Here is a 27691-nt window from a genome sequence, read left to right as displayed (position 1 = left end):
CAACGTGTTCCTGTCAAACTGTCAACAGAGTAGCTAGCAAGCAACAAGGTATGCCCAATAAGTCTAAAAATCACGTGGACAAATAAATAAGATTTGAACGTTCAGACACAAGTCGCATGGCCAGGAATCAGATTAATATCTGACTTCAAACCACCTATGAAGTGGTTTGAAATGTGGCTTGAAATATCTGATTCCATATGCTTTTTTGTTGTTTAGTCTGCTGGAAAAAGAACAGATTCGAATAGGGATATGCAAAAAACTTGGTTTTGAGTCACTTCAAACATGGACATGGCTTAAGAGCTTTGCACACCTGGATTGTGCAATATTTGCACATTATTTTTAAACAATTCTTCCAGCTGTAACAATTCCAGTGGTGGAAATAAGAGTCAGGTGCAGAGAGCAGGAATCTCTTCAACGAGTGGAATTTATTTCCTTACAGTAATCACCTACAAACCGGTGACGCCACACTAAACACTGGGCGCGTAAAGAGAAATGTCCAAAGTAAATTGAATCACAAAAAATCCACTAATACACACCACAAACACGAAACAGAAAAACAAGCCCGCACAAAAGGGAGCGGGCAAACTGGGTTTAAATAACCCCTAATCTAAACACACAACAGGTGAAACAAATTAGACCAACTAAAAGGAAAACAGAAAAGGGGATCGGTGGCAGCTAGTAGACCGGAGACGACGACCGCCGAGCGCCGCCCGAACGGGAAGAGGCACCATCCTCAGCGGGACTCATAACACCAGCTCTGTTAAATTGGTTGTTGATCATTGCTAGAGAGCCATTTTCAAGTCTTGACATAGATTTTCAAGCTGATTTAAGTCAAAACTGTAACTAGGCCACTCAGGAACATTCAATGTCGTCTTTGTAAGCAACTCCAGTTAATTTTGGCCTTGTGTTTTAGGTTATTGTCTTGCTGAAAGGTGAATTTGGCTCCCAGTGTCTGTTGGAAAGCAGACTGCGCCAGGTTTTCCCCTAGGATTTTGCCTGTGCTATTCCATTTATTTTTATCCTAAAAAACTCCCTAGTCTTTGCCGATGACAAGCATACCCATAACATGATGCAGCCACCACCATGCTTGAAAATATGAAGAGTGGAACTCAGTGATGTGTTGTGTTGGATTTGTCACAAACATAATACTGTATTCAGGACACAAAGTTAATTTCTTTTACAATTTTTTGGCAGTTTTACTTTAGTGCCTTATTGCAAACAGGATAGATATGATGCATGTTTTGGAGAAAAAAAATTCTGTACAGGCTTCCTTCTTTTCACTATGCCATTTAGGTTAGTGTTGTGGAGTACTGCAATGGTGTTGATCCATCCTCAGTTTTCTCCTATCATTAAACTCTGTAACTGTTTTAAAGTCACCATTGGTCTCATAGTGTAAGGGCTCTCTTTCGGTGAGTGAGTTGACCAAGGCGCAGCGGGTGATGAATACATAATGTTTTATTGACAAGACGGAAAAACACGAAACGAAATACACTTGAATGATTAACAAAATAACAAAACGAACTAGACAGACCTAAACTATGAACTTACATGAAACGAGGAACACATAAACAGGAACGACCGAGACGAGACAGTACCGTGTGGTGCAAAATACACAGACACAGCGACAATCACCCACAAACAAACTGTGAGAACAACCTACCTTAATATGACTCTCAATTAGAGGAAAACGCAAAACACCTGACTCTAATTAAGAGCCATACCAGGCAACCCAAAACCAACATAGAAACAGAAAACATAGACTGCCCACCCAAAACTCACGCCCTGACCATCACACACATACAAAACAACAGAAAACAGGTCAGGAACGTGACACATAGTGAAATCCTTGAGATGGTTTACTTCCTTTCCAGCAACTGAGTTAGGAAGGATGCCTGTATCTTTTTGTGGTGACTAGGTTTATTGATACATTGTCCAAAGCGCAATGAATAACTTCACCATGCTCAAAGGCACGTGTCAAACTCATTCCATGGAGGGCCAAGTGTTTGCGGGTTTTCGCTCCTCCCTTGGACTTGATTGATGAATTAAGGTGATTGATTAGTAAGGAAGAGTGCAAAGTACTTAAGGCCAGGCATCACAGGCTAATATAGATTTTTCCCCCTTTACTCTTATCAGACGGAAACTTTACCAGTTGAAAGTACACATAAATACTATATATTTTTGCATTACAAGTTGTATTTTTTTATTTTTTTTTATTAAAATATGCAACAGGCAAAACCTCCTTAAAATGCGCTATTTTGCACATTACGAGAATCTTTTTTTCAACACACTGCTTCATGACAGAAATATTTTTTAAATTTTATAGTGATAAGACACTCAGTGGTCAGACAATTACAGAACAGGTGATGAAATGTTTTTGTAATTTCGTGGTACACTATTCACATGTATGATGGATGCATATTTTGCATATATTTACAGATAAAATGACACTTAAAATCAAAACGGCACAAGATATATAAAAAAAGCATCTGTAAAAGTCTGACTATAAGACCTAAGAACCTGTGTGTGGAATAATGTGAAAGTACATCCTTTGAAAGACTGAGAAAAATTCATCTGGCTCATGGGAAAAGTCATTTTGAGAAAATGGACGATAAAGATAGGCTAATGCAATTAAAATGTACTTTCCATAACTATGACCATTTATGTCACATTAATTCATCTCTTATTCATGTACCACTTCTAAACTGACAAATAAACATCCAGTAAACCTTTTACAAATACATTAGCACGTTTAACACATTTGTTTCAAGCAATAGAACATATCCTTTGAATACTGGTCTGTTGGGTAAATCTGCAGTTTTGGGCAAATTATCAAATCACTTTGCTCAATTTCTCAAATACAAGGCTGTTGTATGGCTGTTGAAATGTGCATTAATCAGCTATGTCTGCCCCATATGTAAAGCCCTCTTCGAGGTGTTGCTGGTGCTGCTTTACTTTCTTGACCGTGTCCTGAGCCTACTCTTGGCACACTCCATTGAAGCAGCATCAGCTCTCACAACACGCCTCATATTCTCCCCTCTCATTGCTACCAAAGTGCTGTCAAGCCACAATTTGTCCATCACATTTGAGATAGCAGTGGCTCCCTCATTGAACGTGGCTACTGCCATTCTGGCTGCTGCGTCAATGTAGCTTTTGCCCGCAAAGACAGTTTTGGGGCATCACGGCCATATTACAGAGTTCAGACATTCATTTGCATTCTGGGTTCCTCTGCGCTGATTTCTTTTGAGGAGGTTATACATTTACATTTACATTTAAGTCATTTAGCAGACGCTCTTATCCAGAGCGACTTACAAATTGGTGCATTCACCTAATGACATCCAGTGGAACAGCCACTTTACAATAGTGCATCTAAATCTTTTAGGGGGGGGGGGGGGCAGAAGGATTGCTTTATCCTAGGTATTCCTTGAAGAGGTGGGGTTTCAGGTGTCTCCGGAAGGTGGTGATTGACTCCGCTGTCCTTGCGTCGTGAGGGAGTTTGTTCCACCATTGGGGTGCCAGAGCAGCGAACATTTGTTATCATTTGACATCCTATGATAGATATACAGGTACCATTTTCTGTGCAACCTCTCTATTCAAAAATGTATGGCCTCCATGGTTTTTGTGACTGGGTGGATCTTCACTATTTTCTCGGGCTCGCTGGTACCAGCACCAATGCACACAACTATCCCGTAGTTTGAAGGGAATCCTCTCTTATACCAAGTGACATTAAATTATACATGAATGTATACATCCTTCGGCAACTCTGCTATGTCTCGGTCTACTGTATATCTGCGTATGCTCTTCTAATTAGCTTTGCAGCACTCTCCATTGACTGTAGCCCTCTCTGAATCTCTGCAACTAAAGTGTGGGGGGGGGGGGGGGGGGGGGGAGTACTTATTATGTCTGTCGACATCACAGTCATAACTGCAGGACTAAATATCAGCATGTTACCCTATGTAAATATTAGCATATCAGCATGTATTTAAAAGCTCATTTCTCAGCAATCACATTAGGCTACAGCCCTATGACACTGTAGGCCTACGTGACAGTCTCATTGTACAATTGTTTTCCTATCACTCTGTTTATTCACTTTGAACACATTTGCTGGAGCAAGGAAATAAATATTATTTCTACACAGCAAGTCACCTGACAATAATGGGCTACTCTCCCTTATTTACCTGATATGAGCTGAGAAGCAAGAAAGGAATCCCTAGGACTTTGATTATTTTCTTTAGAGCTAACTAACTAAGTTCGTGGGATAGAAGAACCATCCTCACATTTATATCAAATGCCACAACACTCCTAAACTCCTAAATCACGATCACCTTCACAATGTGCACATTCTATCATGACAGAATCCCTGGTTGGTGGGGTCTATGGTGATTTTCAGTCCAGTGTTTAGATACTTAGGGCAAATCAGATAATGTACAAGTTGGTTTAATTGTGACGTGTGGAATAAAAGCCACTGCTGGCTGCTGTCTGGTTGATCATTGCTAGCTCTCATCTTCATCTCAAATAATTTGTGTCTCGATGCGCTGCTGTCGATTATCTCATTTTCCTCCTCTACTTGCATTTTTTCTTTCATTCATTGCTTTTCTCGCATTAGCTAACTGAGTTCGCTTAATTTTATTCACATACTGTCGGTATTTTTTTCGAGTATTTCTCATTTTGTCTCTCTTTACGTGGATTCTTCGCGGGAGATATTATCAAACAACGAAGTGCTGCACGGCACATGAGACATTTTAACCAATCAGGTTGCCGGAGAGGGCCTTTAAATGCCAGTAACCAATTGGATGTCAGGAAATACAATCTTTCGGCACGAAGCACTACGTCTACAAATGATATATCCATGTATGGACTAGCTAACGATATGCTTCGGAAAACAAGCTTTTTAAATGATATATGATTCAACATGGAGAGTTTTAAAAATAGCGGGTGAAGTTCTACATAAAACATGCTAACAAGAACGAAATGCATGCTAGGTGTAGTTCAAGGAGTTGGGATACAATTATACAAATCAAGTATTTATATACTTTTGCCGATTTATTTGTACATTTATGAAAGTATGTATTGTATTGTTGCAAAATATCCCAAAATCTGAAAAATGACAGATGGAAGCAAAATCACAATTTTTGCCTGTGGTGCCTGGCCTTAAGCAAAAATACTTTAAAGTACTACTTAAGTATCTGTACTTTACTATTTATATTTTTGACTACTTTTACTTCTACTCCACGACATTCCTAAAGAAAATAATGTACTTTATACTTTATACATATATTTTCCCTGATATTTTGAATGGTTAGCAGGGCAGGAAAATGGTCCAATTCACACACTTATCAAGAGAACATCCCTGGTCATCCCTCATTGAAAAACCTCCCTGGTCTTTGTGGTGGAATCTGTGTTTGAAATTGACTGCTCGACTGAGGGATCTTACAGATAATTGTAGTCATTCAACAATACTTTTAAACACGGTACACACAGTGAGTCCATGCAACTTATGTGATTTATTAAGCACCTTTTTACTCCTGAACTTATTTAGGCTTGCCATAACAAAGGGGTTGAATACTTATTGAGTCAATACATTTCAGCTTTTCATTGATTAATTTGTAAACAATTCTAAAAACATAATTCCACTTTGACATTAAAGGGTATTGTCTTTATGCCAGTGACAGAACATCTCAATTTAATACATTTTAAATTCAGGTTGTAACAGAATAACATTTTGAAAAGTCAAGGGGTGTGAATACCTTCTGAAGGCACTGTATGTCTCATCACAATTCCATCTTTGAGACCTACGGACAGTTCCTTGGGCTTCATGGTATAGTTTCTGCTCTGACATGCACTGTCAACTGGGGGACCTTATACAGACAGGTGGGTTTCTTCCTAAATTATGTCCAAACAATTGAATTGGCCAACTTCAATCAAGTTGTAGTGGCATCTCAAGGACGATCAAAGGAAATTGAATGCACCTGAGCTCAATTTAGAGATGTCACATCAAATGGGTGTGAATAGTTATTTAAATTAGATATTTTATATTAATTTCAATACATTTGCAAACATTTCTAAAAACATGTTTTCACTTTGTCTTATGGGGTATAGTGTGTAGATGGATGAGAAAAACAAATATTTAATCTCTTTTGAATTCAGGCTGTAACACAACAAAATATTGAATAAGTCAAGGGGTATGAATACTTTCTGCAGGCACTGTATGTATTTTGAAATTTCTGCATTGGCCTTGTGGTTAGAGTCCACCCTGAGATTAAAAGGTTGTGAGTTTGATGCCCAGTTGAGAATGGGACCTGATGCCTCTTTGTTTGGCAAATCAAATCAAATCAAATGTTATTGGTCACATGCACATGGTCAGCAGATGTTAATGCGAGTGTAGCGAAATGCTTGTGCTTCTAGTACCGACAGTGCAGTAGTATCTAACAAGTAATCTAACAATTCCCCAAACAACTACACATAAATCTAAAGGGGTGAATGAGAATATGTACATGTAAGTATATGGATGAGCGATGGCCGAGCGGCATAGGCAAGGTGCAATAGATGGCATAATACAGTATATAGATCTAGCTGCTTCATGCTACAGAAGATAAGCTCTTGCCGCTATGGGCCATTCTGGCTCAGACAAGGCTTACGTACTTTCTTACCAAGGCTTGTTTTATGCCTGGGACTGTTTATGGATAAAATCCTATACAGACAGATTAGTATAAGATTTCTGCTCCAATTTTTTCACAGAATATTGACCAACAGAGCATCTTTGAATAGTCCTTTTCATATGCACCTCAAAAAACAAACAAGAGTTTTTTATGTTTTAATCTTTTGTGTGGAAAACCAACCAAATAAAGTTTCTTCAATACATTTTTTTTTTTTTTTTGAGGCTGACATTTTTTTGGTAAAAATATTCACACCCATTATATTTCCTATATTGTCCTTAATACATCACTCTATTTTTTCCCCCTATTTTTTCTTATGTTTTAGGAAAGAGAGGCCATGAGTAATGGCAAACCTTAGAGGCCCAGTGCAGTCAAAATGCAGTATCATAGCAAATTTTGTGTCATATAGTACAACAACTGTCCATTCAGCTGTTAATTCCTAATAGCTGCTGGTTGAAAATACAATCAACACAGGACATTTTAATTAGCAAGTTTTGGAGGTACCCTTCCCCTTCCCGTTAAGACCACTCCCAGACAATCATAGTGACATTCTTGCTTGAGAAATAGTTTTTAGCAACAACAAACAACAATGTTTATTTTTGACTGCTTTAAAAAAAATGTATTAGTACTTTTTACCCCAATTTGTAGTTTCAGGCTTGTCCCATTGCTGCAACTCCCGTACAGACTCGGGAGAGGTCGAAGGCCGAGAGCCATGTGTCCTCCGAAACACGACGCTGCTAGGCCACACTGCTTCTTGACTCACTGCTCGCTTAACCCAGAAGCTAGCTGCACCAATGTGTCGGGGGAAACACCGTACAGCTGACGCCAGCCCAGCCACAAGGAGTCACTAGAGCGCAATTGGACAAGGACATCCCGGCCAGCCAAACACTCACCCTAACCCGGACGCTGCTGGGCCAATTGTGCGGCGCTTCATGGGTCTCCCGGTCGCGGCTGGCTGCGACACAGCCTGGGATCAAACCCGGGTCTGTAGTAATGCCTCTAGCACTGCGATGCAGTACCTTACATTTACATTTACATTTAAGTCATTTAGCAGACGCTCTTATCCAGAGCGACTTACAAATTGGTGCATTCACCTTATGATATCCAGTGGAACAACCACTTTACAATAGTGCATCTAACTCTTTTAAGGGGGGGGGGGTTAGAAGGATTACTTTATCCTATCCTAGGTATTCCTTAAAGAGGTGGGGTTTCAGGTGTCTCCGGAAGGTGGTGATTGACTCCGCTGACCTGGCGTCGTGAGGGAGTTTGTTCCACCATTGGGGTGCCAGAGCAGCGAACAGTTTTGACTGGGCTGAGCGGGAACTGTACTTCCTCAGAGGTAGGGAGGCGAGCAGGCCAGAGGTGGATGAACGCAGTGCCCTTGTTTGGGTGTAGGGCCTGATCAGAGCCTGAAGGTACGGAGGTGCTGTTCCCCTCACAGCTCCGTAGGCAAGCACCATGGTCTTGTAGCGGATGCGAGCTTCAACTGGAAGCCAGTGGAGAGAGCGGAGGAGCGGGGTGACGTGAGAGAACTTGGGAAAGTTGAACACCAGACGGGCTGCGGCGTTCTGGATGAGTTGTAGGGGTTTAATGGCACAGGCAGGGAGCCCAGCCAACAGCGAGTTGCAGTAATCCAGACGGGAGATGACAAGTGCCTGGATTAGGACCTGCGCCGCTTCCTGCGTGAGGCAGGGTCGTACTCTGCGAATGTTGTAGAGCATGAACCTACAGGAACGGGTCACCGCCTTGATGTTAGTTGAGAACGACAGGGTGTTGTCCAGGATCACGCCAAGGTTCTTAGCACTCTGGGAGGAGGACACAATGGAGTTGTCAACCGTGATGGCGAGATCATGGAACGGGCAGTCCTTCCCCAGGAGGAAGAGCAGCTCCGTCTTGCCGAGGTTCAGCTTGAGGTGGTGATCCGTCATCCACACTGATATGTCTGCCAAACATGCAGAGATGCGATTCACCACCTGGTTATCAGAGGGGGGAAAGGAGAAGATTAATTGTGTGTCGTCTGCATAGCAATGATAGGAGAGACCATGTGAGGATATGACAGAGCCAAGTGACTTGGTGTATAGCGAGAATAGGAGAGGGCCTAGAACAGAGCCCTGGGGGACACCAGTGGTGAGAGCACGTGGTGCGGAGACAGATTCTCGCCACGCCACCTGGTAGGAGCGACCTGTCAGGTAGGACGCAATCCAAGCGTGGGCCGCGCCGGAGATGCCCAGCTCGGAGAGGGTGGAGAGGAGGATCTGATGGTTCACAGTATCAAAGGCAGCCGATAGTATTATTATTCTAGTCGAGGCTTATCCTATATAACTACTGCTGTACACACGTTTTCTATTCATATACTGTCCATAATATCTATACACACACCATCATATACTGTACACATTTTGCAGATGTTATCGTGGGTGTAGCTAAATGCTTATGTTCCTAACTTCACCAGTGCTGTAATATATCCAAAGAATTTTAAGAAAGGAATGATGAAATATGTAAAAATTAGAATGAGTCCCAGAATATAAATATACACTATATGTACAGTATATGATGGTGTGTATATGTAACAGTATAACTTTACGTCGTCCCCTCGCCCCGACACGGGCGCGAACCAGGGACCCTCTGCACACATCGACAACAGTCACCCACGAAGCAGCGTTACCCATCGCTCCACAAAGGCCGCGGCCCTTGCAGAGCAAGGGGAAACCCTACTTAAGTCTCAGAGCAAGTGACGTAACTGATTGAAATGCTACTAGCGCGTACCCGCTAACTAGCTAGCCATTTCACATCCGTTACATATAGATATTATGGACAGTATATGAATAGAAAACGTGTGTACAGCAGTAGTTATATAGGATACACCTCGACTAGAATACAGTGTATATATATTTATGAAGTGTGTAAAAGTATATAAACATAATTAAAGTGTTCAATGACTATGTACATAGGGCAGCAGTCTCTAAGCTGCAGGGTAGAGTACTGGGTGCTAGCCGGCTAGTAACATGGCCTGGAGATAGAAGCTGTTTTTCAGTCTTTCTGTCCTAGCTTTATTGCACCTGTACTGTCTCCTACTTCTAGATGGTAGCGGGGTGAACAGGCCGTGGCTCGGATGGCTGAGGTCCTTGATGATCTTCTTGGCCTTCTTGTGACACCGGGTGCTGTAGATGTCCTGGAGGGCAGGCAGTGTGGCCCTGGTGATACGTTGGGCTGAATGCACCACCCTCTGGAGAGCCCTGCAGTTAAGGACGGTGCAGTTGCCGTACCAGGCGGTGATACATCCCGACAGGATGCTCTCAATGGTGCATCTGAAGAAGTTTGTAAGGGTCTTAAAGGCCACGCCAAATTTCTTCAGCCTCCTGAGGTTGAAGAGGCGCTGTTGCTCCTTCTTCACTGTCTGTGTGGATGGACCATTTCAGGTTGTTAGTGATGTGCATGCCAAGGAGCTTGAAGATTTTGACCCTCTCCACTGAAGCCTGTCGAGGTGAATGGGGGCATGCTCCCTCTGCTGTCTCATCAAGTCCATAATCAGCTCATTTTATTTTCCTAGCACCACTCCACCAGAGCCCTCATCTCCTCCCTGTAGGCTGTCCCGTCATTGTTGGTAATCAGGCCTACCACTGTTGTGTTGTCTGCAAACTTGATGATTGAGTTGGAGATGTTTATGGCCACGCAGTCATGGGTGAACAGGGAGTACAGGAGGGGGCTGAGCATGCACCCTTGTGGGGCCCCAGCGTAGCGGAGGTGTTGTTGCCTACCTTTACCACCTGGGGTTGGCCCGTCAGGTCCAGTCAGGGTTTTTCCTCTGCATTAGAGTAAACTACCTCTGAATTTTATACCTCTACTATGGTTTCATGCCTGGCCTTTGCTGAACACTTACTCATCAAGGATATGGCTGAGTTCGTGTTCGCAATAGGTCCTCTGCTTAGCTTCCCCAGAGCAAACTCTATTGATCTTAGCTGCTGAATTTGTATTTCAGTTCACTTTTCCTCATTTAAAAGGGTGATCGCAAATATCTCGCAGAGGCCAAAAAATGACGGGGGAATTGCAGCGAAGGTTGATACCAATCAGTCGCCCAAAATTAATGAGCTTATCAGCATAATGTAAATAGTGTAGATGTTAATTGCTTTAGACCTTCCCCTTCCATGCAAGTGTCATGTTTGTATCTGCAAGGTAATACAATGATTAGATAAATACAATTAACTTCAGTCTAAAATGTAGGCCTATACTAATTTCTGTGAGAAAAAAGTGTCAATTTAGTTTTACTGGCCTATAACTGTATAGCATAAGGCTATAAAGAGTATCAAATTGTATGATTGCAATATATAGTATGTAAATACATTATAGCATAGATATGAATGTCAAATGATGTAAATCAAATATAAAAAAACATTAAGGTGTCCTGACTTTTCTTCTTCCCTGCAGTGCTCACTTTGTTAACGATTAGGTAGGAATAGAATTGAGTGTTCGATCTGAAGCAATTCACAAAAAGACACAAAGTTCTGAAACACAATTGGTAAAGAGAGCCAAACTCACTCTAAAGGACTCAAACAAAAGGTACGTCCCAAATAAGTATGGGCCAGGCCCTGGTCAAAAGTAGTGCACTATTACAGGGAATAGGGTGCTATTTGGGACCTACAGTTTGTTTGAGTCTGGGCCTCAGCTCCTCCCAATTAGACCTGAATCCATAGCCTCATTAGCTCGCCCAGGTTGGAGGACTCATTCCCCCGATGTCTCTTTCTCTCACCTTAACAAGACAAACATTGAGGTTCCAATTATTCTGTAAAATGTGGCGCTAGAACACAGGCCCACAGACTGTTAATTTAATCTGCAACAACGAATCCACCCATAATGGTGTGATATAGACTACCACCCTGGAATGCGGATCAATAAACCAACATAGTCCATTTTAATAAAAAATAATTAGGCTGGAATCGGCCTAGACTAGAGTCAGGGTTAGGTGTTCAGCTAGCCTATATTTATTCATGGTTTGCTTTAGGGGTGGTGGCCTTTCGGATTGTCTCTGATAGTCTAATGAAGGCTAGGCCTTGTGATGATGAGCCAATGACGGCCAAAAAAGGTGCATAGTAATTTACCTTTAGTTTAACAAAAAAAAAAATCTGAATATGAAAGTACAGTTTCCAAAACTGTATCACAAGCGAGGATTATTAAAGTGTAGACAGAGCACTGGGACTGTACACATTGGCGGCGCCATCGTGGGTGATGAACGAGAGTTATCCTGGCCTCCCCAAGCCGTCACCACATAATGCTCAATCATTTTTTATAACACTATGCTAATTATTTAATTAATTAATTAAATGAAAATATAGCCAATATTTGATCTTTTAAATGCTGTCTACAAATAAATATCGACAAGTGAAAAGTAGGCGTACATTCATCAGTTTACATCAATGGTTTAGGTCCAACACTGCTTTGTCTGTTTGAATCAACATTTAAGCACAATATTTTGTATGTGAAGTTATCTAAAAATTAACAAATATATACATGTGTTTTAAATGTAGCAGTTTAGGCCTACATTTCTGTAGATAAGTGGGATATTATGAGACTAATTCTTCTGAGTGAATAGGCAGAAGTGGGTTCTGAGCTTAAAACTACCTTGTCCATCAGCCATTGCAAAATGTTGGCCGACTAAAGAATGATCATTTTTTGCGACAGCGTCATTTTCGTAAATCTAAATTGTGAGATTACTAAATTATTTTGATATTGTGTAATGTAAACAGGTTTATCTACGTTCTAGAAATTAATAAAATCATACATTTAGTTTGCTACTTGATAGATAACTTGGCACTGAGACTTTGGTACCAGTTGTCCATCTTCCCACTAACTATCGCTAACGTTAGCTTGCTAGCTCTTCGATTTCAAGATTGGATTTTGTCGTGGTGTTGGCAGCTACTGTAATTATGTCTTCACAATCGAGTTTTAAACCGGTGACCCATGTTCTTTTCGACATGGATGGATTATTATTAGGTTATTAATATACACTTTCTATTTGCATTTGAAACGATGGAATTACATGCCTGGAACAAATTTGACACAAGGCCTAGCATTCAGTAACAGCTCATTCATTCATGTGTGTCAACCATGGTGAAGCAAAATTAAGAGTAACGTTTGCTAGCTATCTGTAAAGGAATCTTTCTACAACCATAACATTCGCTAATCATTTCCATTTGCTGTCTTGCATAGTCTTCTGCATGTCGTGATTTAAAGCTAGAATCCTTAGTTAAAAGCCTCTGTTTCAGTAAAAAACCGAGGGGATGGATGTGGATAAATGTAACCACTCAAATTCATAGAGATGAGGTTCCAAGGACTGACCATACATGATATCAAAATTATAGATTTAACCATGTTTTGAAGCTATACAGTTTGTTTACATTTCTGTTCTTTACAAAACTTGTAGTAAAAAAAAAGCTTATAATTTGGGTTTTGATGGGGTATGACAGTTTAACTAAGCTCATTATATTTTTCAAGAATCAATGGGTATATATCATTATAAGTCCAAAATTTGATGTAGCAACTAAGGATTTTAGCTTTAAGTTAAACGTGTGGTGATAACATAGCCATCTAACTTTTATTTTGCTCTGTTTTGAACTTGCAGATACAGAGACGCTGTACACGGTGGCATACCAGGAAGTATGCGACCGGTTTGGAAAGAAATACACCTGGGACTTGAAGTCTTCTGTGATGGGGAAGAAAGCTATGGAGGCTTCCACCATTATACGAGACTCCCTAGAACTACCAATGACACCAGAGGAACTTCTCAGTGAGACTAGAAAAATACAGGAGAAGATATTTCCTTCAGCTCAATTGATGCAAGGTAGCTAAGGTGTGTGTGTGTGTTACAGTTGTAGTGTGTTACAGTTGTAGTGTGGTATAGTTTTCATAGTTACCATAACATGAACAAAATAGTTGGTTCTCACCTATGAAATATCAGTCTCTGAGTTTATTGACAAACAACCTTTGATCCCATGTTTTCATTACTGTGTGTGTGTCCTGTATACTAGGAAGACTCTACACTACAGACGGTCAATATTCAGAGTGCTAGTGCCCTCAAACTCAACTCTGGACCTTTGAAGCCAGTTCCCCTGCATTCTTTTAATTGTTCCCATCTAATCAGGAACACATTTAGACCAGGGACACCAGGTGTGTGCAATTAATTATCAGGTAGAATAGAAGACCAGCAGGCTCCAGACCTCATAGCGTAAGTTGAGTACCCCTGCTATAGGGCATGAGGCAGAGGGAGTGTGATCCTGGATTTGAACTGGGCTCAATTTGTTTAGATTGGTTAGTATTTACTGTGTGTAGGACACACCAATGATGTGTACTGTACAGTACCAGTCAAAAGTTTGGACACGCCTACTCATTCAAGGGTTTTTCTTTAATTTTGACTGTTTTCTACATTGTAGAATAATAGTTAAGAGTCATCCCAAACCATCTCAATTGGGTTGAGGTCGGGGGATTGTGGAGGCCAGGTCATCTGATGCAGCGCTCCAACACTCTCCTTCTTGGTCAAATAGCCCTTACACAGCATGGAGGTGTGTTGGGTTATTGCCCTGTTGAAAAACAAATGATAGTCCCACCAAGCGCAAACCAGATGGGATGGCGTATCGCTGCAGAATGCTGTGGTAGCCCTGCTGGTTAAGTGTGCCTTGAATACTAAATAAATCACAGACAGTGTCACCAGCAAAGCACAATCACACCTCCTCCTCCATGCTTCACGGTGGGAACCACACATGCAGAGATCTGTTCACCTACTCTCCGTCTCAAAGACACGGCGGTTGGAACCAAACATTTGGACTCATCAGACCAAAGAACAGATTTCCACCGGTCTAATGGTCATTGCTCGTGTTTCTTGGCCCGAGCGAGTCTCTTCTTCTTATTGGTGTTCTTAACTGTAGTAGTGGTTTCTTTGCAGAAATTCGACCATGAAGGCTTGATTCACACAGTCTCCTCTGAACAGTTGATGTTGAAATGTGTCTGTTACTTGAACTCTGTGAAGCATTTATTTGGGCTGCAATTTCTGAGGTACTGTTAACTCTAATGAACTTGTCCTCTGCAGCAGAGGTAACTCTGCGTCTTCCTTTCCTGTGGCGGTCCTCGTTAGAGCCAGTTTCATCATAGCGCTTGATGGTTTTTATGACTGCACTTGAAGAAACGTTCAAAGTTCTTGAAGAAACGTTCAACGTTCTTGAAATTGTTCGTATTGACTGACCTTCATGTCTTAAAGTAATGATGGACTGTCGTTTCTCTTAGCTTATTTGAGCTGTTCTTGCCATAATATGGACTTGGTCTTTTACCAAATAGGGCTATTTTCTGTATACCACCCCTACCTTGTCACAACACAACTGATTGGTTCAAACGCATTAAGAAGGAAAGAAATTCCACAAATTAGCTTTTAACAAGGCACATGAGATAATTGAATTGCATTCAAGGTGACTGTCTCATGAAGCTGGTTGAGAGAATGCCAAGAGTGTTTAAAGCTGTCATCAAGGCAAAGGGTGGCTACTTTGAAGAATCTCAAATATAAAATATATTTAGATTTGTTTACCACTTTTTTGCTTACTACATGATTCCATATGTATTATTTCATATGTTTGACGTCTTCACTATTATTATACAATGTAGAAAATAGTAAAAATAAAGAAAAACCTTTGAATGAGTTGGTGTGTCCAAACTTTTGACTGATACTGTGTGTCTGTGTGTAACCAGGAGTGGAGAATCTCGTTCACCATCTCCGTAAACACAATGTGCCCATCGCCGTAGCGACAAGCTCAGCAGGCCTGGCGTTTGAGATGAAGACCAGTCAGCACAAAGCCTTCTTTGACCTGTTCAGCCACATCGTCCTGGGGGATGACCCCGATGTGAAAAACAGCAAACCTCAGCCTGACTCCTTTTTGGTGTGTGCCAGCAGGTTCACTCCTCCTGCACCTCCGGCCACGGTAAGAGGGACAGGCGAGTGAGAGGGACAGTAGCCTACAGTGGGTAGTGGAGTAGACTATTGCCCTATTCTTGTTGCCTCACGAATAAATAAGCTAAGCATAAAATAACCAGCCACGATAAGAGGGACAGACCAGTAGACAGGCTAAGATACTCTCATACACACCTAGTAATGTTGGAGGGGGAAAGCAGCCCGAAGGTCACCAATTCTTACCAATCATGGCTCAGATGCTATAAATGATACGAAGAGGGACAGGGTAGTGGACAGTGGGCTGGCACAACTTATAATGCTGAAAAAGAGCAACCCCTAAAAGTTTTACACCAATTCACTTGTTAAGACGTTTTTTTTAGTTTGTTACTTAGTATATTCGTTCATAGACTAAGCAGATCAACTAAATTGTTTTTATAGGAACCTGTGGAATTGCATTTATACCTCCAAGAAAGTGGGTTAACTCTTAAGCCCATAACCAATTCTGTTGTTAGGAAGGTTACCAAGGCTAGTGTCGTCCTGCCATGCTTCAATGCCCCAGCTATCACCTGTTCCTAAGAAATGCCAAAGGAATTATTATCTCGACACTGACTAACTGACTGATCGACTGTAGCAGATCCAAACCAGGCTATCGAAAGTGTAGGCTTTATTTATAGGACCCTGTGGACTTTCATTTATTTACACATCCAGAAAGCGAGGGAAATGATTACGCCTATATCTGCCTTCGTACTCTCTCATTCATTTCCATTTTCAAAGCCAATGTTTTGGCTTATTAAGGGTAGCTGTACGTAACAGATCTGTGTTGTCAACACCAGGCATGAAAATTCCCGCAACACTCCCACAACACTGAGGAATCACACTGTGTACATTGCAAATGGCACCCTATTCCCTTTTATAGTGCACTACATTTGACCAGGGCCCATAGTGCTAGTGCACTATATAGGAAATAGGTTGCTACTTGGGACGTGGCCACTACCATGTTTAATCACCTTCCATGCCTGTTTTAGCAAACCCACCTATGAAATATGTCTACAATCATTAGGGTTAGAAGACTACATAAATATTCAGTTAGTTTTACAGAGAGCTATCAAATGGAAAACCCAAAAAGGGAACCCGAAAAGAGAGGTTAATAGCTTTGGATTTGTTGTTTTCCTTTTTGAGGTAAATGAAGCTCCCTAACAGGTGCAGGGCTGTAGATTTTTCTGCAAATGGGTCTGCAGCAGCAGCCTTCGCTAATTGTCGTCCTGTTTTTTTTAATCTTGGCGGCTTCCAAACATCCCCATTTAGGACTTGCGTTTGTCTTGATGAGATGGAACTGCGGCTGAGAGGGGAATCGGTTCAGTGTTTAGTGGAATAACGAATTATGATGCATCACTCCCTGGCTCCTCTCCTCTCTCTCCGTGACAGTTTTGCCTAAGCACAGAAAGAGAGAGAAGTAGGGAGGGAGGGACAGATTGCGATTCAGGATTGCAAGGAGGAGACAGGAGAAAGACGGAATGCAATGAAAAGAAAATGGGAGCGTGTATTAACATTGTGTTTGCAGCTTCTTCTCCTACCACCAGATTAGTAGAAGCAGTGGTGAATTTACAATGAGTTTAGTTAATTGTAGTGAGGCATTTTACAGAAACTGCAGCAAAGACAGATGTAGGTGATACATTTGAGTTGTATTTGCTTGTCCTTTCTTACCTCTAAAATGTAAGCATTACTTTAAGCTTTCACTACAACTGTACATATTCAATCATGCAGTGAAATTTCAAGCATTTTCTCAGGATGCATTTTTCTTCTGGCGCTTAATAGGTTGCTGTTTATATCAGCGTTATTGGGAGGGAGGTTTCCTGGAATACAGGCATGAAGTGACGTGAGGCATTTTGAGGGCCTTAATGATGCTATGCAACACTGCAGGTACAAGTAAGTAATGTGCCCAGCCCAGTACTCTGTCTCTATGGTGACCAAAGGCAAGGAATTAGTCCTCCACCTCTTCCACCTCCTCCACCTCTTCCATCCTCCACCTCTTCCAGGGGGGGGGGGGACTGAGGGAGATAGAGAAAAGGTTTTTACTAAAGGTGTGTGCTCAGCCTACCAACTAAGATTAATGAAACATGAAAAAGCTTTAGTTCATGTTCACATGGGTCGCGTCCCAAACGGCTCTGGTCAAAAGTAGTGCACTTTGTAGGGAATAGGGTGCCATTTGGGATTAAGTCACAGAGGCTCACACAGAGGGTGTAAAGAGTCAGTACATAGACAGTATTGCTCCAGAGCTATATAATGATGTTACAAAAACAACAGCTGATTTAGGGACAGCCAGTCGCCTCAGCTACACCCCCGCATTTTATGGGCATTTCAACTATCAGCACCCAGTGGGCCTCTCTGCTGTGCAGATGCACCAACCACATAATAAATGGTGTTTGCTGTGCCCAGTGTGTTTGGTGCTGGTGGATTGAAATGGTCAGGGACTAAAACAGGCTCGATCTATCTATCTGAATAGTGAAGGCCGTGCTATTCTACAGCTCTAACGATGTTCCTTATGACCAGACAAGTCCCATGTGCTTTGACGGAGAAGGTACAGTAGGGCCTCGCTGCGAGTCCCCCCAAAAAACGGGAGTGTTTTTTTAATATCAGCTCTATGAAATATTTGAGCTTTGAAGTTCTCTGCAAAAAGATTATGGACACGGTGGTCCTTTAAGTGGTCAGAAGGTCAGTCCTTAATGCCAGTAGATGTAATACCGCTTGCCCTATACTCAGCAGTAATGTGCTTGTTTGAGTTTTTATATCTAGTGCTGCATTTTAGTGGCCTAAAATCCTATGAACTCCCATTCATTTCAGAGACACAATATATTTTATTTGTTAAAGTCCTTTATGAGCACAGACTTCATGTTAGTGTTTCACGAAGCCTGTTGGGTCCTTTTCTGTCCACACCAAATCAGGAACGGGGAGAATACATTGTCAGCGCGTTTGTCTGAGTTTATGAGGAGCTTTAACAGTATTGATCACTCTTTTTTATTCTGTTGGAAAGAAATGCCAACACTGGCATGAAGATATAAGATTTACGGACAGACACTTGGTCAATGGGGATTTTGATGAGCTCCCAGGGAGTGTCACTGTCACAGCCGGTGGACAAGTCAAAGGCTATTTCCGGAAGGACTTGTCCACTGTAGTATCATGGTTTGTTAATGATTTTCTTATCTGGAAGGTAGTTGTGGAAGGTGGTGCGGGAGAGAATTGACTTCACTCAATCATCAACAGGTATGCCTTTACCTTGACCTTCTATTTCTGCCATTTCTAGATAGCGTGACCCTTACCCAGGGTTATTTATGAAGTCTACCTGTTCCATAGCCTGTATGTATCCTAAATCTTTCAACACATAATCTCTCTCAACAGATTCAGGGTGCTCCGCGAGCACAGCGGCTGTTAGAAAAGACTATTCTAAACCTAGTCTTTGTCTGAGTAAAAGACGAAAACGTGTCCCCACTCCTCAGACATCAAATGAAAGCTATTCTGCTCCTGTCTGCCATCTGGCCTAGAGTGACAAACCTCTCCATGTGATTTTCCTCGGGTTGACCAAACCACTCATTAGCCTTGTGAACGCAGCTCTCTGGAGGCCAACAGGATTGCCCTGTTATTCATTTATACTGTGCCCTCCAGGGCTGCATCCCAAATGACACCCTATTCCATTTATAGTGCACAACTTTTGAGTGCACTACAGAGCCATATGGACCCTGGTCAAAAGTTGAGCACTATAAAGGGAATAGGGTGCCATTTAGGACCTTCATATTTTTAAATGATGGCCTGCATTTCCTGTTTCCTGTGTATAACAAAGTACCCCGTAACACAGATGATAAAACGTTCCTGCACATCCTGCAGTCAGCCTGCCCTGGGCTTAGAGATGGTTTAGAAGATTTAGCAGGCTATCGATCACTGTCTCTTCACTCACTCAACAACCCACGTTGCAGGCCCGGATATACACACTCGCACAAATCCTTACTTTGCGATGTGTTAGTTTCAGGTATTTTCTTGCTAAGGTACCCGTTCATCAAGTTTGAGAATGCATCAGTCTGAGACCGACTGTTTGATGAGTGAACACACTGCTGCACTACCTACCTTATTGCATTAAGCTCAGGCCAGAATGGCGTCGGAACAAGACGAGAGGCAGAATGATCGTTTTATTTACCCTACGTAAACAAAACGTCAACTGCTCTGATGAAATATTGATGGGAAAGCGACTGTACAAACGCTGCTATTTTAGGGAATGGCGGTGTCATTGTGACAAGCCCCGTCTTAAAGCCGTGCGAAAGTTAAGACACACGGGCACTCCGGTGTTGACATAGTTGGTTTGCCTTGTCGTGTCAGACGTTGACAAAAGCGACAAGTGAAGTAATACGTTGGAGCAGAGGATCAGCCTCTTTTTAAGATATCTAACACCTGAGGAGAAAGGAAAATGATTTGTTGAATGGATCACTGTCAAACAACGGTGTGTGTCAAAAGTCCATTCAAAATATGCTATTTCTTTTTTTAATCTCTCCTGATGTGTCCTTCCAGGAACATGAGAATGACACGATAAAATAGAAAATGACACAGTAAAGGGAGTATTTAGTAGTAGTATTTATTGGGATCCATATACACAACTAAAATACATAATATACATAATCTGCCTCTGTCTCACGGAGATGTCTCCTGTCCTATGAGCCATTCTGGCTCAGACAAGCCAAGGCTTGTGCAAGGTCACCCACCTACATAATTCAATACATAACACAGTGTAAATCACAATAGAAAATATATCAAAATGGCTCTCTTCACAGTCCCCTTTGTGCCGTACGGTGTTCTTCTATCTGTTTTTTAAAGCTGTTTTTATTGCTTTCTTGAGTTACCTGAGGTGACAGAGAGTTCCATATAGTCATGGCTCTATTAATACTGTGCGTTTCCCAGCCTCTGTTTTGGACCTGGAGACTGAAGAGACTTCCTGGTTGCATGTCTTGTGTTGTACCGATGAGTGTCCGAACTGTGTGTCAACTGCTTGAACAGACAGTTCAGTACCTTCAACCACGTCAATATCTTACACAAAGACCGATAGTGAAGCAGTCAGTCTCTCCTCTACTTTGAGCTAGGAGAGATTGTAATGCATGTTACTGACATTCGCCATCTGTGTACATCTGAATGCAAAACGTGCTGCTCTGTTCTGGACAGACTGTTAATCACCTATGTCCCACTTTGCCGCACATGACCCCACAACCCCACAGTCCAGGTGCGACAAAGGCCTGTAGGACCTGTCTGGTCGACTGAGATGTCAAGAAAGCAGAGCAACATCTTATCATGGACAGACCTCTTCCCATTTGAGTAACTATTGAGTCTATATGATTTGACCATGATACCGTAGCTTGCTATCTAGGGTTATGGCCAGTAGTTTAGTCTCCTTAAGTTGTTTAATCGCCACATTATTCAATAATAGATCTGGAGGAGCTTTAGGGTTGAGTGAGTGATTTGTCTCATAAACGTTGCTTTTAGTTAAAAATATATATATATTTAGCACCAGCCTATTGCTAGATGCCCATTCTAAAACTGACTGGAGCTCTATGTTATGGATGTCAATTACTTATGTACAAAACATTAGGAAAACCTACTCTTTCCATGACATGGACTGACCAAGTGAATCCAGGTGAAAGCTATGATCCCTTATTGATGTCACTTGTTAAATCAACTTCAAGCAGTGTAGAAGAAGGGGAGGAGACAGGTTAAAATATTTTTAAGTCTTGAGACAATTGAGACATGGATTGTGTATGTGCCATTCAGAGGGTGAATAGGCAAGACAAAATATCTAAGTGCTTTTGATTGGGGTATGGTAGTAGGTGCCAGGCACACCGGTTTGCGTGTGTCAAGAACTGCAACGCTGCTGGATTTTTCCACACTCAACATTTTCCCATGTGTATCAAGAATGGTCCACGACTATTGGAGTCATGGGCCAGCATCCTTGTGGAACGCTTTTGACACCTTGTAGAGTCCATGCCCTAACGAATTGAGGTTGTTCTGAGGGCAAACTGGGGGGGGTGCAACTCAATATTAGGAAGATGTTAAAAATGTTTTGTACCCTTAATGTATATTCTGTGGAAGGTCATTAATAGAAACAGAAAACAATGACCCAAGACGGCTGCCCTGCCGTACACTACACTCAACCGAATTTGCATTAGAGAGGCTTCGATAAAATAAAAAAACTGCGTTCTATTTGATGGGTAACTCTCTATCCACGACTGAGAGGATGCCAATCCCTAACACTTACAGTTGAAGTCGGAAGTTTACATACACTTAGGTTGGTCATTAAAACTAGTTTTTCAACCACTCCACAAATTTCTTGTTAACAAACTATAGTTTTGGCAAGTCGGTTAGGACATCTACTTTGTGCATGACACAAGTGATTTTTCCAACAATTGTTTACAGACAGATTATTTCACTTAAAATTCACTGTATCACAATTCCAGTGGGTCAGAAGTTTACATAAACTAAGTTGACTGTGCCTTTAAACAGCTTGGAAAATTCCTGAAAATGATGTAATGGCTTTAGAAGCTTCTGATAGGCCAATTGGCATCATTGAGTCGATTGGAGGTGTACCTTTGGATGTATTCAAGGCCTACCTTCAAACTCAGTGCCTCTTTGCTTGACATAATGGGAAAATAAAAAATAAATCAGCCAAGACCTCAGAAAAAAAATTGTAGACCTCCACAAGTCTGGTTCATCCTTGGGAGCAATTTCCAAATGCCTGAAGGTACCACGTTCATCTGTACAACAATAGGACCCAAGTATAAACACCATGGGACCACGCAGCCGTCATACCGCTCAAGAAGGACACTGTCTCCTAGTGTTTTTTCAGCGATAGGTTTTGATCAATGATAGTCTATCAAAACACATCCCACAATCTTCTTTCTGTCATTTTCTTTAAGCCAATCATCAGTCATTTGTGTCAGTGCCGAGCATGTTGAGTGCCCTTTCCTATATGAATGCTGAAAGTCTGTTGTTAATTTGTTTTCTGTAAAATAACTTGAGCCCCACTGTACCTTCCTCTCCTCATTCATCTGCGTGTAGATTTGGTAGACCCAGCTTTATTCCCTTATTTCCCTGGTCCATGTGTAGGTTGAGTAGAAGGTTATAGGGTCCATGTGTAGTTTGAGTGCGTATGGCGACTGTAACCTAGGGTTCTCTGCTTCTCCATCTGGGCAAAATGTCTCATCTAATGAGTATTCCCCCAAGGACTGACCATGCTGCCAGGTCAAGTCTGTGTGTCAGATCCAGACCCTGGTTTCTGTTTACAGTAGCAAAAGCCTACTGTAGGCATAAGCCTACTGTCTAGCAGCAAGCCTACGCACTCGTCTACCATAACATAACATTCATATGATTCAATAACATAACACATTCCATCATATAACATACACTACGTGATCAGAAGAATGTGGACACCTCGTCGAACATCTCATTCCAAAATCATGGGCATTAATATGGAGTTGGTGCTCTCCTTTGCCGCTATAACAGCCTCCACTCTTCTGGGATGTTGGAACGTTGGTGCGGGGACTTGCTTCCATCCAGCCACGAGCATTAGTGAGGTCGGCACTGATGTTGGGCGATTAGGCCTGGCTCGCAGTCGGCGTTCCAATTCATCCCAAAAGTTGTTCGATGGGGTTGAGGTCAGGGCTCTGTGAAGGCTGGTCAAGTTCTTCCACACCGATCTCGACAAACCATTTCTGGTATGCACAAAGACCTCACTTTGTGCATGGGGGCATGTTCATGCGGACACAGGAAAGGGCCTTCCCCAAACTGTTGCCACAAAGTTGGAAGCACAGAATCATCTAGAATGTCATTGTATGCTGTAGCGTTTAGATTTCCCTTCACTGGAACTAAGGTGCTGAGCCCGAACCATGGAAAAACAGCCCCATACCATTTATTCTTCCTCCACCAAATTTTACAGTTGGTACTATGCGTTCTAGCAGGTAGTGTTCTCCTGGCATCCACCAAACCCAGATTTATTCGTCACGCCAGAGAATACATCTCCACTGCTCCAGAGTCCAATGGCACCGAGCTTTACACCATTTCCAGCCAATGCTTGGCATTGCGCATGGTGATCTTAGGCTTGTGTGCGGCTGCTCGGCCATGGAAACCCATTTCATGAAGCTCCCGACGAACAGTTATTGTGCTGAAGTTGCTTTCCAGAGGCAGTTTAGATCTTGGTAGTGAGTGAGGACAGACAATCTTTTTTCACTCGGCGGTCCTGTTCTGTGAGTTTGTGTGGCCTACCACTTCACGGCTGAGCCGTTGTTCCTCCTAGCCGTTTCCACTTCACAATAACAGCACTTATAGTTGACCAGAACAGCTCCAGCAGGGCAGAAATGTGACGAACTGACTTTTTGGAAAGGTGACATCCTATAACGGTGCCACGTTGAAAGTCACTGAGCTCTTCAAAGTTTGTCTATGGAGATTGCATGGCTGTGTGCTCGATTTTATACACCTGTCAGCAACGGGTGTGGCTGAAATAGCCGAATCCTGTCCACATACTTTTGTATATATAGTGTATCGGATTTAAATCACAAAATACATATGACTTAGTCACATAACATGCGTCCATATGATTAAAACTCATAACTGTCCATAGGATTCAATCCCATTCTCCAGTCCCAGTCTCTCTGAGGGAAACGTTTCTCTCCTTGTCCTAAGTGTCCTGTGATAGTCCTGTAAACAACTAAACGTCCTGGTCCATTCTGCTGAAATAGCTGGTGCTGGCTGCCAAGCAGGCCCTGGATCTGCTCCATAACAACACTATGCTATGTTCTGTCATCTCCCCTTAATACACCGTTGTAAAGGGAGTGTGTGTGACGTGCTGCTGAGCCGGCTAATCACAGTAGTCTTGGCACCAGCCACTGTAGTCTGATGTGCGTCCCTAATGGCATCCTGTTCCCTACGTAGTGCACTACTTTTGAGACGAGCCTGGTCAACAGCAGTGCACTATGTAGGGAATAGGGTGTCATTTGGGAGGTGTCCACACACACACACTGAGTCTCCCACTCTTCTTGTGTTGCGGCAGTGACTGCCTTGGGTACACTGTGAATACAGATTCAATTGGTTCTGATGAATGTTGCATGTGTTTGGGTGTATGCCTCGGGACTGGTTGTTAATCTTCCATGGGGCTGGCTGTTGGAGGCCTGCGTGGCGAACGACTTTGGGTTCTCTGTCTGTTCTCCGTTCACTCTTCCCAATGCATGGTGTAGCAGGCCGGTAGTTGAACAATAAAATATAGATTTTTGAAGCAAACTTCCATTGTCCTAACAATGAGTGGGAGAAAAGACCCTTGACCCTTTATAAGGCAAATCACCACCCCAGTCTCGCTTTGCTGCTGTGACTTGTAGCCTGGTCACAGATCTGCTTGTGCCCTTGCAAACTCCATTGCTCATTGTCAAGTCAAACATGTTTGGCATGACAATGAGTGACAAGGAGTTGGCATGATAGCACAAACAGACTGGCACTCAGGCTATGTGCCTTCCTCCTGAGCCAACATGGAGCCGCAGTGCATTTGAGTCCTGTTTCCCTCTCGTCCATTACAATGCAGCCATTGAACACTGATTTAAAGGTTCATTGCCTAATTCAGAGTCTTATTGCCCCTTGATTGGAAGCAACTATCTAGCAATGGCCTCTCGGTAGCCTTGCTGCTCTGTGTTTCCATACGTGTTGTCCCTCTCCTAGGCCACTTCTAGGCTGTGACATCACAAGAGTCAATTAGTCAAGTCTTCTAGAGTCCTCGAGTCGGCTTCTATTGTTCCACCTGGGAACCTTTTATTAGGTTATTTTAGTTCCATTTGAGAATTAGTGAAGAGACTGACTGGTAGTTGTGGTTTAGGGCATTTCCGAAGCTGCTAGGTCAATCTGGTACAATTAAATTACATTGTCTGTCACCATTAGTGTGTGCGGTAAGTCAAAGGCAAATTGGAGGGAAATCAAGTAGAAGGAAGAACATTGCAGAAAATAGTGTAATCTTCTTATTATTTTTGTGCACTCATTCAAATTATAGGGATTAATTGAACCTTGAATTAGGTAGCGTGGCGGGAGACGTCTTTGGAGGGGGCGTTTTGTTTGAAAAGCCAGGAAGCATAGCTATTGAGGTTCAAAAAGCGCAGGATGTCGGAAGTTCCCAATGAATAAAAGGGAAGCTCTGGTCACTCAGTTCTTTGTCCATTCTTCTCCACACTGCTTCCATATTGGCTTCTCATTTGTATGCTGCCTCTATTCATGCAGCTGTGACGCAAAGGTAAGAGTCCGAAGCATACTGTGGGTCACCTCATGTCAACACGAGTTCTTCAGTATGACAGCCTTCCTCTGCTCTGTTTTCTCCACCAGACACGGGGTTGCAGTTTATAGACATAGGCTTCTCAGTCCAAGACTTTGTGCTTTGAGCTGTGCCAATAGACTGTACTGTTTTTATGTTGTGATTGCAAAATGAGGCATCATAAACCTTGTCATACTTCCTCTATTTAAAAAATTGATAACTTCTGGTACTTCTGATATTTTGCCTTCAACCTCCTGTAGTGGACACACTAAGTTAATATACGTAATTGACTGTATAGCAAAATTACATGAACCATTGTTCACTTCATTATGCTCCCATGTGGATTTATAAATCCTATTGTCTCCTTTCACTTTTTATTTAGCACTGTATGACATCCAGCACCTGCTTGTCTTGTTTCCTCTCTCAACAGTGCCTGGTGTTTGAGGATGCTCCTATGGGTGTTAAGGCGGGCCTGGCGGCTGGGATGCAGGTGGTCATGATCCCTGATGACAAACTGGACCGAGGCCTTACCCAGGAGGCCACACTGGTCCTGAGGACCATGGAGGACTTCAAACCAGAGATGTTCGGCCTGCCGGCCTATGACTGAGCTCCATCTCCGCTTCCTGCTCAGGGCTGAGAACCTAGAATCCACCCATGCGTTTTACCCCCATTTTCACCATTTAGCCTGATCAAAGCAATGTAATGATGCTAATCACAATGATGATCCAAATTATGCAATGACTCTGAATTTGATTGTTACTTGGAACTGTGATCAAGTTGTTAGTCAAATAATAATAATATTTGGCCAAATAATGAGAACGGCTGAGAATAATGGTTGAATTGTCAACATAATGAGTAGTCATTTTTTTGTCTGAACCTTTTACACAGGTTGGTAATGTAAGCAACTTGTTGCCGATCAGTTTGAAGGCTTTTTCTGTGATATGGTGTGCATCCCAAATGGCACCCTATTCCCTACATAGTGCACTACTTTTGACCAGAGTCCTACACAGTCATTCTAGGTAAAGATGCATCCGTCTCTGAGTTAATGTCCTTGAACAGATTTCTTAACCAACGGCAGTTTAAACTGTTCGATTCTCCCTCTTTTCCCCGCTTCATACCATTTGCCACTCTTCTTTGAGTGGGCCCTATTGAAATGCCAAAGACACTTTTCCCAGCTTGGATGTGTAATCCAATAAAAATGGTGAGAGAAATCTTCAGCTCTTTCATCTTCACTCATGTTTGCCTCAGCAGTGCTGCTGGAATTCACATGTTCTCTCTTCCCCGAGAAAACCCCTGAAACGACTGAACACAGGGGTAGAGTTACCGAGAGCAAATGCAGAGCCCTGTTCCCTCATCTCCCTTAGGCTGTTGAAATAGGATTTCACTGCTGTAGTATCCTTCCATCCACTAACCTTCTACCTCCTCCCGGCCTCCACGCATCTCTGGCCTTTCATCCTCAACTTGGGCTAATCTCTGAGGCTTTTCCTCCTCTCCTCCTCATCACTCAGCCGTTTTACAAGTCATTTAGCCCCTCATGCCCTGAAGAGTGTATGTGTGTGTGTGTGTGTGTGTGTGTGTGTGTGTGTATATCCACTAAGTGTACAAAACATTAGGGCCATGACAGACTGACCAGGTGAATCCAGGTGAAAGCTATGATCCCTTATTGATGTCACTTGTTAAATCCACATCAATCAGTGTAGCTAAAGGGGAGGAGACGAATTGAGACTGTTCTGAGGGCAAAATGGGGTGCAACTCAATATTAGGAAGGTGTTCCCAATGTTTTGTACACTCAGTGTATATGCA

The 27691-nt window shown here is 42.4% G+C and overlaps 1 protein-coding gene across 2 annotated transcripts; it reads left to right on the top strand.

Moving 5' to 3' along the window:
* The first annotated feature begins 12265 nt into the window (after window positions 1-12265).
* pudp (pseudouridine 5'-phosphatase) lies at window positions 12266-27105 on the top strand. 2 transcript variants are annotated; one of them, XM_055907971.1, is made up of 4 exons: window positions 12266-12352; window positions 13270-13488; window positions 15381-15610; window positions 26319-27105. In XM_055907971.1, exons 1-4 carry the CDS (start codon window positions 12310-12312, stop codon window positions 26493-26495), a joined length of 669 nt encoding a protein of 222 aa, XP_055763946.1. In that variant the 5' UTR covers window positions 12266-12309; the 3' UTR covers window positions 26496-27105. The 2 variants fall into 2 exon arrangements, with proteins under 2 accessions (XP_055763946.1, XP_055763945.1); XM_055907970.1 differs by lacking the exon at window positions 12266-12352 and adding an exon at window positions 12378-12641.
* Window positions 27106-27691: the final 586 nt, after the last annotated feature.

The sequence above is a fragment of the Salvelinus fontinalis genome, chromosome 41, assembly GCF_029448725.1.
Source record: "Salvelinus fontinalis isolate EN_2023a chromosome 41, ASM2944872v1, whole genome shotgun sequence".
NCBI classification, from domain to species: domain Eukaryota; kingdom Metazoa; phylum Chordata; class Actinopteri; order Salmoniformes; family Salmonidae; genus Salvelinus; species Salvelinus fontinalis.
The sequence above is the reverse complement of the archived record's forward strand: the minus strand, read 5'-3'. Positions and strand labels throughout refer to the sequence as shown.

Excerpts from the sequence above, each read along its gene's own strand:
- pudp (XM_055907970.1), top strand. The coding sequence starts at position 12,575 with ATGTCTTCACAATCGAGTTTTAAACCGGTGACCCATGTTCTTTTCGAC. Across the intron at positions 13,489-15,380 it reads TTCAGCTCAATTGATGCAAG|GAGTGGAGAATCTCGTTCAC; the intron begins GTAGCTAAGGTG and ends GTGTGTAACCAG. Across the intron at positions 15,611-26,318 it reads CTCCTGCACCTCCGGCCACG|TGCCTGGTGTTTGAGGATGC; the intron begins GTAAGAGGGACA and ends CTCTCTCAACAG.